This window comes from Leopardus geoffroyi, chromosome B4 (assembly GCF_018350155.1).
Source record: "Leopardus geoffroyi isolate Oge1 chromosome B4, O.geoffroyi_Oge1_pat1.0, whole genome shotgun sequence".
Classification (NCBI taxonomy): Eukaryota; Metazoa; Chordata; class Mammalia; order Carnivora; family Felidae; genus Leopardus; species Leopardus geoffroyi.
This window is the reverse complement of record NC_059341.1, coordinates 104,943,950-104,960,575: the sequence shown is the minus strand read 5'-3', so window position 1 is coordinate 104,960,575 and position 16,626 is coordinate 104,943,950. Positions and strand designations below refer to the sequence as shown.

Below are 16,626 nucleotides of genomic sequence, written 5' to 3'. Positions count from 1 at the left end.
ATTCTTTTATCCTTCTCATGTTCTGATTACTGGCAAATGCCATATTATAAAAATTATTATTCTTATGGCATTTGTTAGAATATTACAATTATGGACCTGAATGTATAATTTTCTTCTTGCCCCATATGAAGGTAAGGAGATTGAAAATCAGAACCTGCTGGTAATTTTGACCAAATCATGTATAAAAACTAGAACCCCGATATTCTGACGCTCACACCAGTGCTCTCTTAAGTTGCTGCCTCTCCAGGGGTCTCTTGTACTTTTTCTTGAGCTCGAACAGTAGACACGTAAGGCTGTATGAGAATCTGAGCACCATTTTGTAAATACTGTTTCTATTTGTAAAACAACCCAGGAGTGGCCTGAGGTAAAGAATGTTCTTTAATAAAATGCCTGATTTCTTCCTGGAGTATACTAGAGGCTGGGAAAAATGTGGTCATGCATGTTTCAGAGTGGCTCATTTTCAAGAGACAGACTTACTAGTCAACAATTAGACCTGCCCTCAACCTGATCATGCTTTTGGACGCAGTGAGTATGTGTGCCACGGTGAAATAAAAAAAGACACCATGTCTTTCTCATATCTGAGCTTTTGCACATCTGAAATGATGCTCTTGTTTTATTCCATGGCTTTCTTTGGACTAAAATGTATCCATTAACATTTGTGTGCTTTTCTTTTCCATCCATCCTTCTCCATCTCATGAAAAGCACATCTGGGTAAGTTGAATGACAATGGCTGCTGAACATGTTTATTTTCAGCACCATCCTTTTTGTCTTTTATCTTTAGTATTTCTCTTTTCAGTTTTAACACAAGCTGCACTGCCTCTGACCTAAAATGAAAACTGCAAAGTGTATTCATTTCCACACTGTAAAAGGAATCATTGGTTCAGAGAAATGTTCACACTCAAATTAATTATGTTGGCCTTGCAGGCACTTCTGTTTATTCAGTTCTATTAGACACACGTCAAAAGATATTCCAGACGTCATTTCCTTCCTTCTCAAGTCATGCTTTAGGAGTTAGTGTGGCACTCGGTGAGGCTTAAGAAATAGTTGGAGGCCACATTGTTATTTTGGACTGTGCTGCATGGCTGGGTTGGCCTGTGCTTAGTGGTCGTTAGTGCTTAGTGGCTCTCCACCCACATTCTCTTCCAGAGACAAACTTCTTTGTTAATTATTAGAACTGCACTTAAATGAAGAGGATAAATGTTGGATCTTCCCCAGTAGGACTTTTACACTTAGATTCCAAAGTAATCCTTGGTTTTGGTTTCTTCCTTTGGTTTTGTGTGTGCTTCCCATTATTTCCTGTACTACAGGTTAATTTTCAAAGATTTAAAAATCTAAACATCTCAGATTACAGTACAAAATTTTAAATCCTTCTCTTTGAACTAAAATGAAAACATGTTAATTATCTATTCCTAAGACAAATGGGGCTTCAAAGTAAAACAAATTATGCATAACGTTTATAAAATATTTACATTGGTTTCAACTTTTACATTGGTAACATGGTGAGCTTTTAAAAACACTTCTGTTTGGGAAAGGTATTGCTTTTAAATTGAAAACCAAATATATATATATATATATATATATATATATATATATTATGTATATATATATAATATATATAGCATATATATAATATATAATATATAATATATAATATATAATATATAATATATAACATATTTATATTTGTAGTATTGCTTAGTTCATTAGTATGGTTTATATTTGTTATATTTTTCTACTCTAATTTTAAGTTCTAGTTAGTACTACTAATTATTTAGTAATGCAGAATTTACTTCAGTTAGGATAATTTATGATATTAAGGAAAGCCTAGTAAGTGTTCTTAAAAATGCAAGGCAAGCCATGGTTAGGGTACTATTCAACCATGATAGCCAAATTTGTAAGCTCTTTTTAAATATAATGAATATTCTAGATATTAGATTTAAAACATTGTTTTCATGTTATCATGTAATATCAGTGGTCTGTCTTCTCATGGTTTTTAAATTTCATAAGGAAAATAATCCCATTTTAAGTTTCATAAGGAAAATAATCCCATTGAATATTGAAAATATTCAATCCCATGAATGAATAATCCCATTCATTTTCCCTTCACTTTTTGAATTAAATATTGAAAAATAATAAATGCGTGTTGCATTGTCGTTTATGTACTTTAAGAAACTGATGGAATTGTCTTCATTCTAAAATTGAGATTCTTGCCGTCTTGTACACTCCTGGAATTTAACATTTTAGGACTTTAAAATCATTTCCCCGGTAGAATTGCTAAAAGAAAGCTTAGGAGGTTAAAGTGTCAGGAGAAGATAGTACAAACTTAGTGATGATAGGAGATTGGAGGTGGAAAGATCATTCCCTGAATTAGGGCTGAGAAGGTAAGAATGTAAGCCCCAGCTTTCCCATTTGTTTTGTGTACCCTTGAGTGACTGACATGTTCTCTGTACTTACTGACACTACTATCAACTTCCTGAACCTCACAAGAGGATGAGAAAATATCTATAACCTCAAGAAGCATGAAAACTATAAACTTCAAAATCTGAGTTAAAGAGGGCGAAAATTAGATGAGGCACTAAGGTAATCTAGTCTAAATGGTATCCAAATAACCTGAAAATTACCACTGTTCCTCCAATAAGTCCCCAATTTACTATCAGGAGGTGACTAGGGAGAACAGATCACAGAATCTTTCAAAAATGAAATTGTTTAATGGAAAGTAATACAAATCCCTTTAGTTTTCAGTAACAGCATGAGTAATTGTATTGCTTCATCACATTTCTGTGTGTGCACGTGTGTGTGTGTGTTTATACCTTTTTAATGGCTTTGAAACTGATTAAATTCAAAATAAAGTGAGGAAAGAAATTATGTAAATCCCAACTCAAATTCACAAATAAATTACATTTTGTTTCTGAGACTGTGCCCTCCATTTCAGAGCAGCTTGAAGAAAAAAGGTTTCAGTATGAATAAACTTTGGTTTTAATGTCGTCAAACTATTTCATTTCCAAACAACCTAGCATGTGTTCTTGGAATCCAAATAAAATACTACTTAGAAGTGTAATGGATTTTATATGCACTTCATGTGAAAATGTGCCATTATAGGATATACAAACACACATACACTTGCACACACACACAAAATCACAGTATGCTATGCTTTTTAAAATCAAGTCAACCTTGTTAATGTTGAATTCGAAACTCTTAATTTTATGGAGCTAAATATGTATATTTAGGCAATCAATGTTCTGAAGCAGCTGATTGGGATTTGTGACATTTCTGTTTAGAAAAATTATGTTAATTAAGATATACATTTTCAGCTTGCACATGTTAGAAAAAATGTGGGTGGCACCACATTTTGTTCATACTTGCTGACCAGAATTTCAAATAGTTTCTCAAATATGTAATGTTGATTTTCATAGCATTGATCAACAAGTCTATATTTCTGAATGATAGACGTATAGCTCGTCGTCTGTTGGGAATTAGAGATCATATCCTACTTACCCTCCTGACTACTGAATTTTAATGGAACAATTAATAACGGTGTGAAATGAAGTATAAGTAAATTTACTGCTACGTTATGTGAGAGAGATTTATTCTCTGGACTATACTGTTAAGAAGTAGATTCAACTGTCAAATTATTTTGACTTATGTTTTATTCTTGGTTCTTATCAAGCCACATATTTATTTCTTCTGGTTATATCAATAGCTAATTACTTGTCATGTGCCACAGTAAATTAATAAGCTCTTAAGGTATATTTTTCAATCAGAGAATTCCTTTATATTGCAATCATACAAAATCAATTGAACTGACACAAAGTGCAAGCAATCCAGTTTGTCCATCCCAATGAGATAATCAAGACCAATCTTGGTTCCTCTGGCAGAGATGCAGAACCTGATATTAGGGAGGAAGAAGAAAAGAAAAGGCAAAGCTCCTTATTTATCTGATAATGTTAAGAATTAAAGGGCGTGATAGTAAGCGGGTAAAGATTATACATATTACCCAGGAGGTCAAATAAATATGTGCCACTTCTGAATATAAATGAACCACAAGAAAAGAAAGAAAAGGGGGAGAATACCATTTTATTTAATACTAACAAGGAAGTTGCTTTTAATATAATCAAATTATTGCAATCAATTTATCCTCCTTTTCCAGTTACAAAAAGTTCAAGAGATTAATTAGCTAAAGGATAGAATGGGGGTTAAGAAAGTTAACTCTCTGGCCAAGGTCTTGGGGCTCAAATTCTGGCTCTACCACTGCTGACTCTATGCTCCAAGTTGTTTGTGTTCTTCAGTGTCCTCATCTGCAAATGAGTATCAATATGTATCTTATTGTTGTGAAGCTTAAAGAAGTTATCCATACAAAGCTCTTAGGATAGCGTTTCACACAGAATTTGTGGCAATGCGTGTTAGCTGTTGTTATCCGGGATCTAAACCCTAATTTGTCTACATCCAGAACCTTTGCTCTTTCAAACCATGATATCATATCTCAGAAGAACAGAAAGTGGTTTAAATGAAACAAGAAGTCACATTAGAAAGATCTCTATTACAGTATGTACTATATTGAATTGTAGTAAAATCTAAAAAATTACATTTAAATATATTTTTAAATTTTAAATGAGAGGTATAATAAGTGCAATCAGTGGAGTATGCACAAGTCATAATATTTGTGTAGAAGAGAAAATTAATTCTGCCTGGGAGAGGTCTTGGAATCTTAACAGGAAGGATAAAGCATGAGCTATGCCTGAAGGACAAGTATGAATTTGCCACGATTATGATGCAAAGGATGTTTCAATCAGAAGAAAAAGGGAGATAAAAGTCACAGAGGGTCAAGTAGAATGTGGTATGGGGGAATGGCAAGTGTTTCAGTACTGATTGAGCAGAATAGTCTGGAGAGAGCTGGGGCTAGATTACTAAGGGTCTTTTTCATCATGCTAAGATATTTGACCATTATTTTTAGGACAACAGGGAGGTTTTTAAGTAGGCAAGTCTTAACAAAAATTTGCGTTTAGGAAGTTCTCACTGGGAGTTGGAAAAAGCATGGGCGGAGGGGTACCAGAGACAGAGAGACTCTGGGAGTCTTTTGCCATGATCCGCGAATGATGAGGATTTGAACAGAAGCTTTGGTAGTAGTCAATTTGCAAAATATCTTATTTAATGTTCGAGAGTGCATGTTTTTTCTCTTTCTGAGCAGCCAGTATAGGTAACTGCTAAACAAAATGCTTATTCCTTTTTAAGATGCGATGCATAGTTTGATGTTAACAAAAACAAAATACTTACAATTCATCCTATGATCAAAGATCCCAGGTGGTTGTCAACATTGAGAGTTTTGTGGATTACAGTATAACAGTCATTCGAAAGATTTTCTTGGCTAGAGCAGATGATGAAAAGCATGATGCAGTGGAAGGACAAGCTTTCATCTCTAGGACTTTAGAGTTGGGGGGTGGGATATGAGGCGCACACATGTGGTGCTAATCAACAATCTGTATGAGTGATACTGACACAGTAGAAGTTTCCAGACTTTGAAGGATAAAGAGTCTTTATGGAATGGGATTATCACAAAATGAAAGCTAGGGTCGTAATTTAGGCAAACAGAAAGATTTTGATAGTTGAAGAAGGGAAAGAACTTACCAGCCCTGGAAAATGGTGCTTGCAATGAGAAATTAGAATGCACAAATTATATGCAAAAGTAGTTTTTCAGTTCTGGTTAGAAGTGAATGAAGATAATTAGAAAGGTAAGTCAAGACTAAACCTATATTAGTATTCATAATGCAGGTTGAGGGTTATACTTTAGGCATTTAAGAAGCCGTTGGCAGGTTTTCAGAGGACAATACTATGACAAAAGTAACACCTCACATTTATTAGCTGCTTCCTTTGTGTGAGGCACTGTTGTAATCACATTACCATATGTTTTCTCTCATTTAACTTGCATTGCAACCTCCTGAGGTAGGGACTAGTATTGCCAGCTTTATTTTACAGATGAGGAAACTGAGGTACAAAGAGGTAAAGTGACTTGTCTGTGGATGCACAGCTAAGAAGAGGAGGCACCAAGAATCAGGCCCAAACCATCAGACTTTAGAGGCTGCTCTCTTACCTGTTTTGCTATCATGGCAGATTTTCTTCTTATGCCAGTGTATTAAGAGGGTTAGAGGACTAGAGATAGGGGCCAATTAAAGGGGTGAAAAAAAAGGAGTATGGTGGTGACAAAAATAGAAAGTAAAGGAAGATGAAATAGAAAATATGAAGGGGGAAATTGGCAGGCATTAAATGGAAAGTGACTGAAATGGCCATCCCGAGTGACAGAGGAAAGGGTACTGTATAGTATTCAGACAGTCATATCACAAATTGGCAATCCCAAAATAGCATTGGAGGCTAAGTGGTCTGAGAATAAAGTCTATTTTCACTGACAGTGATGAACCATTCATGTTGGGAAGAATATGAAAAAGGAGACTTTACTGGCCCTATGGTCTGTGACTTTTTTGAGTAATTAATGAATTTTATTTTTCAGAGTTTAACACTTTATTGAATTTTTTGATTTATAAGTTGGTTCCCCTACTGTGAGGGCATGAATACAGGGACTTTTCCTACTCCAGGATGAACCACATTTGTTAGGTAGTCAGTCATCTCATTTTTATGATCTACTGCGTACCAGGTTTTGTGTTCAGCAAAGAATAAGACCAACTGAATCTCTGAGTCAATAAAATGTTAAAGATACTCTAGGTAAGAATGTTTGGTATACTAGGGGGCTTATAAAAAGATGTAGTGGATATTGCCTCAGGGGCGAGAAAAGATGGCTTCAGGGAAGTATTTTAGTATGTCTTAAAAATCAAGACAAAGTGACTGGGGAGACAAAGCATGGAGACATGAGGACATTGTTTAGTGTGATAGAAACATAGCTTACAAATGCAAGCATACTGTACCAATTAGGTTAAAACTGCAATAGTTGAGCAGAGACATAAAACCAAAAAAGTAGAAGCCAGACATTTCCATTTGGTTTGAGTCATTTAAGCAAAGTCAAACTTGCTTAAATTAGTGTGCATTAGGAGTAAGAAACTACAAGCCTGGCAACTGCCTTTGATTCATGTACATTTTTTAGACACTCTCGATTTTTATTCAGAAATCCTTGGATCTAGTTATTACTAGGGTGCCCAACCTTGTTCCTATCTCAGACCAGGCATAGCATGCACAGGCTTCCCTGTGCACAGTTATATCTGAGCATGCAAATGACTCATGCACCTGGTGGGCCTTCCAAAGGTGTCACTTTCCAGTCACAGTAACTCATTGACACCTATTTCAAGAGAGTCTAATGGCATTCTTTATTAGAGATGAGAACATGTTTCTTGAAAATAGTCAACAGTTCAAAAATTTTTCTTACTCAAAATGACATTCCTTTACAATTAGTGCTTTTCTTTTTTGGGTTTTCACACAGGTGATGACAACCCTATGTCAGATAGAATCTCTAAAAGGAAGTGCTACTGGTATTCTCTAAAATCTAGTCTAAATCTTAACATAAAAATGCATATCCATAACTATAGTGATATATAAGTGATCCTTTGGGAAAGGATGATTAAATATTAGATTGTCTGGAGAAAAAAAGAAAGAAAAACAAAAATATTTCTTCAGGTCTAGATAGAAAGACAGCAATTTCCAGACTCACACTTATACTAGGGAAAGTTGATCCTAGCCTTGCTCTGGAAGAACTGTCTTCTGACCTTTGAAAAGGTTGAATCTCAGGTACAGAATAAATACATACCTTTTTACACATAGAGTGGTTGAACAGAGAACACCCACATATTCAAAATGCCTATTTGTCGCAAATCAGTTTTTTATATTTCCTAAACAATTCAGATCACTGTTTCTCTGTCAAAATATCTGGTGGGAAGAAGCATGCCCCCATACAATTAATGCTACCTTTAATAATCTGTTAGGAAATCTTCATGTGTTAAACTCAGTGATTTCCAATTATTATAGCATTGCCCATATTATTTTATTTTTTTTAACATTGCTTCTTTCTCATGGAATACACCCAGATATATGTCTCCTATAAATATGTCTCTTATAAATATGGTGAGAGTTTTTTTTTTTTTTATAATTTTTTTTTCAACGTTTATTTATTTTTGGGACAGAGAGAGACAGAGCATGAACGGGGGAGGGGCAGAGAGAGAGGGAGACACAGAATCGGAAACAGGCTCCAGGCTCTGAGCCATCAGCCCAGAGCCGGACGCGGGGCTCGAACTCCCGGACCGCGAGATCGTGACCTGGCTGAAGTCGGACGCTTAACCGACTGCGCCACCCAGGCGCCCCGAGAGTTGTTTTTTTTTTTTAATTGAGAAGAATTAAATGTAATATTGCTCTGAGAATTTCAATGCATTTTTTACACAGTTGATACTGCCCTCAGATAAAGGGAAAGCACATCTGGAGTCAAAGTCATGTGACATGCAGTCCTGCTGCAAAACCCAGCCATCTACCCCGGCATCTAACCCGGCAGTTCCTCCCCAGTTTCAAGTGTGTCAGTTCAAAGGCTGGGGATTAAGCCCTGCCAGCTGGGGACCAAAAAATAGCATCCACTGGACTAGAATTATTTTTCTTATTATCTTAGCATACTCTTACTAAAGTTATTATGTTACAAGAGTTTGTGATTAAACAAAGCAAAAACAAAGAAAACTTTTTCAAGAACAAGATCACGCAAAGATTTCACAAACAACTGTGCAGTTAAATTTCTATTCAGATGAAGAATAGAACTATCTGAGCACATTGGATTGCCTCTTAACCAGACTCCTGTCAGGGATTCCAGCCCAGATCAGATTCTTGGCATCAGCTGGAATGGGTGTTATTATTCTGACAAACTGGCTCAAGAGGAAGCAAAATTGAAGGATTTTTTTTTTTACTCTTTGAAACATAAACATTTGAATGGCATTGTAAGCCAAAATATAAAAGGATATTTGGACTATATATATAGTCCAAATATATATATATATGCATGCCCCCATACAATTATGGGGGCATATATATATATAGAGAGAGAGACTCAATTTACTGAAAAAAAGAAGTACCTAAATGTGAACCCTGGCAAACATGTTCAACATTCACAGATATTTATTGAGCACCTTGTCAGTGCCTGACTTTGCTCTAGATTCTTCTAATTATCTCTAAACAGAATATGTGAAAACATCAGTCCTCCTTGAGCTTATACTTGAGTGGGATATAATAGACGGAGGTGTAAATGATACTCTGTTAGAAGATAAGTACTGTGGAGAAAAATAAATCAAGGAACAGGGATAAAAAAAAATGTCTAGTGAGGGTTGAAGGAGGTAGGGAAGAAGACATTCAGAGAAGGTGACATTTGAGTAAAGATTAAAAGTAGGAGAGGGAGTGAGCCATGTGGAGATGGAGGCATATGCATTCTATACAGAGACAATAGTGAGTACAAAGGTCTTGAGGCAGAAAGAAGCTTGAGCTATTTCCAGGATCAGTGAGGAGGCCAGTGTTGCTGTGTGAGGTAGCAACTGAATCAGGGTAGAGGCGGATCCTAACTGCTGCTTTGGCTTTTATTCTGAGTGAGACAAGGAGTTATTGAAGGTTATGAGCAGAGAAGTTACATTATCTGACTTAAGTTTTAACAAGTTCACTCTCGCTTGTGTGGTAGAATATTTTTAGAGAACTAGTGAGAAGTCTCACAATTAAAATGTTCTAACTTTTAAAAATGTCTTTTGTACAGCTCATATAATTCACTTGTTAAATGTTATGTACTTCCTAGGTGTTGAGTGCATATTTACTTGCCTCTTTACTAAATGTGGCCAAAAAAAAACCCAGCTGTCAATGTATATTTGTTTCTTCTCCTTTAATGCCACTCAGCTGTTACATAACTGGAAGTGTTTCTTCCCTATTGGGTATAACATTACAACTCTTAATAATAATCCTCAGCTCTGTGGAGGCCTAATCTCAGTTGTCTTGCACATAGTCCAGGCTCAACCTTACTGCATATCCTGCTTAGAACCTCTTCCCACACGCCCTTCAAAGCCAGCTCAGTTACCAAATGCCTTCACCAATCGTTTCCATTGCTGTTAACCCATTTTCAAAATCCTCACGCCCAGAATGTGCATCACTGAGTTTTAGCATCTATTTGTGTATTGTATTGTGTTTTTGGACAGTTCGTGTGTTTGCTTTTTCTATCTAACTAGGGACCTTGTGAAAAACTGAGCCCATGTCTTCCACATTGAGCACAGATCTAAGGTCACAACAGATGCTCAATGAGTACCTGATGGTTGTTTGACCCTGCAACCCATTTCTGTCAATACCAGTAACAGTGAGAGTAGGCTATTCAAGTCAGGTTTTCATTGAAGGAATGTCATTGGGAAGTGCAAGGGAATGGGAAGGCAGGTGAGGAAGCCCCTCTAATTTTCACTTCGTATTCAGGGGTGCTGGGATCACTTTTCCCTGTCCTCGGTGCTGAAAAAGTTACTTGCAGAATTCACCTATGCTTTCCTTGCTATTCAGATAAAACAGCACTTGATTTATGTGTCTCTTCAGCAGCTATAACTTCAGTTTTTGTTTTGCCTCTTTGTTTCTTTGTCACACTGAACTTTTGTTGGTAGCATCCACTGCAAATATGGAAAGTTCTCGCTGAAAAGCATTTTTGGTTATGTACAGTTGATCATTGAACACCATAGGCTTGAACTGCTGGGGCCTACTTACCCGCACATTTTCTTTTTTTTTTTTTTTAATTTTTTTTTCAACGTTTATTTATTTTTGAGACAGAGAGAGACAGAGCATGAACAGAGGAGGGGCAGAGAGAGAGGGAGACACAGAATCTGAAACGGGCTCCAGGCTCTGAGCTGTCAGCACAGAGCCCGACGTGGGGCTCGAACTCACGGATCGCGAGATCATGACCTGAGCCGAAGTCGGCCTCTTAACCGACTGAGCCACCCAGGCGCCCCTGTTATTTTCTTAATAATAGTTTTTCTCTATATTTATTGTAAAAATACAGTATGAAACATGTATAACATACAAAATATGTGTTAATTGACTGTTTATGTTGTCAGTAAGGCTTCCAGTCAAGGCTATTAGTAAAATTTGGGGGGAGTCAAGAGCTAAATGCAGGTTTTTAACTATGCAGGGAGTTGGTGCTCCTAGCTGCCATGTTGTTCAAAGGTCAACTGTATCTTAACAAATTATAAAAATCAGTTGATTGATTGATAGTAGGAAATAATCAAATGTTTCATTTTAGAGTTCATATATGATATTATTGATAGATTCCTAAGCATGAAAGACACACATTCAAAAGAGTGAATATACACTACACTTTTATCATTTGTGTGTAAGATCAAAGTATACTAAGGAACAGAATATATTTTCCAATATAGCCCTGGTCAGGTATATATCAATTTGAGTTTCAGTAAAAACACATATTTGATATTTTAACAATAAATGACTCAAATTGGCTTTGTAAATGGATGTCAGTTATAAGGCTCAGTTGTAGGGACAATGATTAATAATGCATTTGTCAAGGCTTTTTACATTTTGCTACCAGAAACAACCATTTGTTTTCATTGAAATGTTTCACTTTCATTAAAAACGGGAGTGATTATAAATGAAAATGAATGTACTATTGAATTTCACACCTTACATTGCTTTCTAGTAATAGAAGTTAATTTCTCTCTGAGCTTTCTTTAAATGAGAGGCAATTTCATAGTCTAGATTAAAAAAAAAAAAAAAAAAAAAAAAAAAAAAACTCCTAATGTAGCTACCTTGACCTGGAGAGCATACTAAAATGAGGCACATCTCTTAAATGGGGATAAAATAACCAAATGTATCCACTGCCTCTATATTCAGACATTTTCTCTATCATTGAAATAGTAAGGGAAAGTAAGTAGGTTGAAAGAAGCCTCATTTAGATCCCATAATGTATGCTTGAAAATGCACATGTGCGCCATTTTCTTGTTAAAGAGCTAAGATATTTGCTGATAATATAATTCAGCTTCTTAGTCCATTAACATTTAATGTTTCAATTTTGTGAATAAATGTTGGGAGAAATTATTTTTAGATGTCAATGTTTTACTCATAAAATCAATGGCTGATTTCCATGTATTTCTAAGAGGAAGAAAGAATTCTGTTATTCTATATTAACTCAGAAAAAGCTTGTGAAGGATTATTGGTTTTTTAAAAATATTGGCATTTAAATTAATCACTACCATCTTTTTCCATGTTACCTGACTAATGATCTTTGCTGTGTACTTCAGGCATGAACTTCTAGAAGAAGCTCGGAGGAAGGGATTACCTTTTGCTCAGTGGGATGGGCCCACTGTCGTTGCATGGCTGGAGGTAAGAGAATTAAACCAGAAAGCTCTTAAATTAATGACTTCAATTTGATAGTTTTTCTAGAAACAGGTGAAGATGGGTTCCTGAAGTCACAGCTTTCCACTAGCCTGGAGTAACTTATAGAGGGAATATTTGCTTTATCCAGGGGGCTGTGAGCATTGTTGTGATGCATTCTTGTGATTGTGGCCGAAGGAAGCACCCAGTAGGATAAAAGGAAGTTGCTCTAAATTTCACTGTCTTCATCTTTAGAAGAAGGGAAGGCAGGTATTGAGCCACATTTCTCATGTTGCAACAAAACATCTGCCCTAGTCTATCAGTCTAGAGTTCTTTCTCATCAGCAGGTTACAAACAAGAACCATCTCTATATTCAACATGTTATCCGTGATATCACTGTCACCTATTTGCGCAGAGAGCCGTTTCTTTGCCTGTACAATGATTCCTGAACCTAATTCTCTAACGCCCAGAGGCCAGCTAGGTTTAGACACTTGGAATTAAGCAAGAGAATACTTATCCCCTTGTTCTCTTCTGGGTCTAAATTGAATGTAATTCAGCATTTTCTATGTAACACGGGGGCCAGGAAAAATAAAAACAGTACCTGAGCACAGTGGAGGCTGGTAGAAGCAGACTGCAACAGTGAAAGAAACGCATTTGACCACAAAGGACCAGTTCATACCACTTACTAGTAGTGTTCACTTGCCTGTTCCATTCAGTCCTCTAATGTGGGCTGCCGGCAGCTACCAGGATATGCCAATGTCGGGGCAAAGAAGAAAATATGCTTTCCTTGCCTGGCAGAGGCAATTTGAACCCATTGTTTTAACTGGTTGGGGATTATAAAATCACTCACTTTCATATCATATCCAGGGCTAACAAATAATCAATGATGAAAAGTTAAAACCCTTTTCTAGTTTAAAAAACAGCCTTTAATAGATGTAATAATATGCTTTGCCTTTTTTTTTCTTGGACTGAGTAAAAGAGGCCTATGTCTTGCTTTATTTTATTCTCTCGCAGCAGTCAGGGAATTTTTAGCATATTAATGATCAGAGCTGCTTCTTCCAAACGTGCCTTTAAAATTACTATACTTTAAAAATCAATTATGAGTCAAAATGCTTAAGAAAACACACCTCAAAATTAATAGCAGCTCTTTGTTCAGTGTCACTCCAGTGAAATGAGCTGCAGTGACAGAGAGTTAGCTCCTATTTTGGCAAATGATGAACAAACCCTTAGATTAAAAAAAGAAAAAAAAAAAGATTTACTGACATTAAGGGGCTAGGAAATGACAAGCAGTGAAGTTTTGTGCTAATTAAACCTATCCTGAGCACACAGAAATTGCTCATAATGTGCTTCCTAAAGTGACTCAAATTGTAAAATGGAATAAACAAGATGAATGAGTGGGGTGATCCAGTGAATGAGACCTCTTAACTCTCACCTCCTTTAGCACCTCCTCATGTGCACAGCCTGCTCAGAATGATGAGCAGAAGGAAGTCTGATGCTTCACACACCATTTATCACACCAAAACCTTTTTGAAAGTCTAATTAGAGTTGGTACTGATAACAATGTATTGGCAAGCATTTGGGTAATATTACTCAGTCTGGGAATAAAAATATCTTTAAAAAGAGGGAGTGAAAAATCGTTAGGGTCCAGCGAAGGTATGTTTAGATGTTTGCTTATTTTTGAACAAGTTGAGTTGATGAACTAAGACATTAAGTCCCATCTTCCATCAGTGGTACCTAATGGTACTTAATGGTACCTGTCAAGGTAAGGCCAATTCCTTGTGTCTCACCTGCTGGAAGACAGTATGAACTATTCAGTCATGTGCCCTACTTAGATTCCCCTCTCTCCTGTCTTTTACCTCAGTCACAGCCCAGGCCACAATGACTCAAAGTTGGCTTTTGGTTTGTTTGTTTGTCTCCCCTATAGAAACAAGTAACCTTCTAATATGACAGAATTTTTTAAATAGAAGGATGTCTAGGTTAGTCCCCTATTACCATGTAACAAATTACACCAAAACTCAGCATTTATTTTCCTCATAGCTTCTGTGGGTCAGGAGTCTGACTTAGCTTGGGGCTTTGATCAAAGTCTTTCACAAGGCTGCATCCAAGGTGTCAGCCAGGGTGGCAGGCATCTCAAGGCTCAACGTGGGGAGAATCCACTTCCAAGCTGACTCCTGTTTTCACAGTCATGATTGGGTTCCTTGCCAGTGGTTGTCTAGAAACATCTGTTCCTTGCCATGTGGGCATCTTCACAGGGCTGTGCACAACGTGGCAGCTGGATTCCCCAAGCTAGAGCTCTGAGAGGAGGGAAGTAGAGAGGACTAGCAGGAGTGAAGCCAGAGTCTCTTTGTAACCTAATCTGGAAAGTGGCATCCTGTCATTTTCATAATCCATTAGATATAAGTCACTGATTTCAGCCCAAACTGAAGAGCAAAGAATTACACAAAGGCAGAAATGTCAGGAGGGGCCCCCGGGTGGCTTAGTTGGTTAAGCGTCTGACTCTTGATTTCAGCTCAGGTCATGATCTCACGGTTCATGGGATCGAGTCCCGTGTGGGGCTCTGTGCTGACAGTGCAGAGCCTGCTTGGGATTCTCTCTCTACCTCTCTCTGTGTCCCTCCCCCCACTGGTGTGCTCTCATTCTCTCTCTCTCTCTCTCTCAAAATAAAAATAAACATTTTTTTTAAAAGTCTTAAAAAGAAAAAGCAATATCAGGAAGAGGAAATCCCAAAGATCCTCTTAGAAGCTGCCTACCAAAATGCCCTGGAAATAATAAAGCTGAATTTCTTTGTTTTACAAATGAGGAAAGTAAAACTGAGGCTTAGAGAAGTTACAGGACTCACCAGTGACACTGAAGGAATTAGAGCCCAGCCTTCTAGTCCAGAGCTCTTGGCGTTGGCTTTTGCTGGTTTATACCTTTTCTTCTTTCTCTTACTGTCACTCTCCTTACTCATGTTCTCTCCCTTTTGCTCAGTCTCTTCACGTCAACAAATAAAATAGTCCAAAAACTCAATATTTTGGACACTTAAAGACCAAGATTTAAACTGCTTACTCGCATGTGCCTTGCTTCTTACTCCTATCTAGTGATGGTGGGGAAGGAGAATGGAGAGAATCTTCCATTTTTAAGCGTGTGTAATTCAAATGCTGCAACACAATCCATGTGAGTTGGCATTCACCCCGTGCTTAAGGTGTGTGCAGACACTGTGCTGTGGCTCCTTGCACTACTGATTCGATTGTCTTTCAAAAGCATCTTAACAAAGTTGAAAAATTGGAATCCCTAATTTCTAATGCATTATTCATTTAGTTACTCTCTTTGCCTAAAGTTTTCCAGATGTTTATAGCTTTAGCCTCTTCCTTTAGCACATCATTTTGTTCTCCAAAACTTAGTTCGTGCAGGATATCAAATTAAGTTCACACAACTATCACATGAGAAAGGAGTCTAGCTACATGCAATACAGGCTTCAGTCTCTTTCCAGGGCAGCTGGATTTCTTTGCACTCAGAATTCCGAAGGAGAATTATAAATTGAAACCATGCATTAAACAAACGTCAATTGAGTCTTCACCAAATGCAGCTTGTGGCTGTTCTTGCCCTTAAACCCACGGCAGGGGGGGTGGGGGGTGGGCAGGGCTGGATTTGGTGATGTGCACCTATTATGTTTAGCCTAATAATATAAATTAGTTGTTAAATTGGACACCCTGGAGACTCGATTTCAAATCTTCCTTTCCATCACTGCCTAGCTGATATTTTTAAATAAATGGCTTAATGTCTCTGTGGCTCTGTGTCATCTGGGGGAAATAATAATAGCATCTATCTTTTGGGGTGTGGGCAACAAAACAGTTCACACATGTAAGGTACTTAGGAAAATGCCTGGCACATAAGACACCGAACTGTGTAACTATTGGTATAACCTGTGTATGTATTTGTTCCCTATCCAACAGCTCTGGTTGGGAATGCCCGCTTGGTATGTAGCAGCCTGCCGAGCCAACGTGAAAAGTGGTGCCATCATGTCTGCTTTATCAGACACTGAGATCCAGAGAGAAATTGGAATCAGCAATCCCCTGCATCGCTTAAAGCTGCGATTAGCAATCCAGGAGATGGTTTCCCTAACGAGTCCTTCAGCTCCTCCGACATCCCGAACTGTGAGTCAAGCTGAGCTCCTTCCCTCTCCCAGTGCTGGGCAAGTAGCAGCCTCTCTAAGTCCACAGAGCGAGACTGTGGCAGCACACATTTCAATGTCAGCATGAATTATTCTGAAGAGATTTCACTTGCTCTTCATTAACCTTGCTGCTACTTTTAATAGGTTTTCAAGTGAGGAGCTGTGAT

At 37.4% G+C, this 16,626-nt stretch overlaps 1 protein-coding gene across 21 annotated transcripts in view; it reads left to right on the top strand.

Moving 5' to 3' along the window:
• Positions 1 to 16,626, top strand: part of PPFIA2 (PTPRF interacting protein alpha 2) — a 477,637-nt gene that overhangs the window by 429,308 nt on the left and 31,703 nt on the right. For 11 of the 21 annotated variants that reach the window (XM_045464340.1, XM_045464352.1, XM_045464346.1 and 8 more), the window contains 3 exons: positions 703 to 711; positions 12,234 to 12,315; positions 16,242 to 16,442. In XM_045464340.1, the coding sequence (XP_045320296.1) occupies positions 703 to 711; positions 12,234 to 12,315; positions 16,242 to 16,442 (292 nt within the window). The remainder of the gene's footprint in view (positions 1 to 702; positions 712 to 12,233; positions 12,316 to 16,241; positions 16,443 to 16,626) is intronic. The other 10 variants (XM_045464362.1, XM_045464361.1, XM_045464359.1 and 7 more) reach the window with 1 other exon arrangement.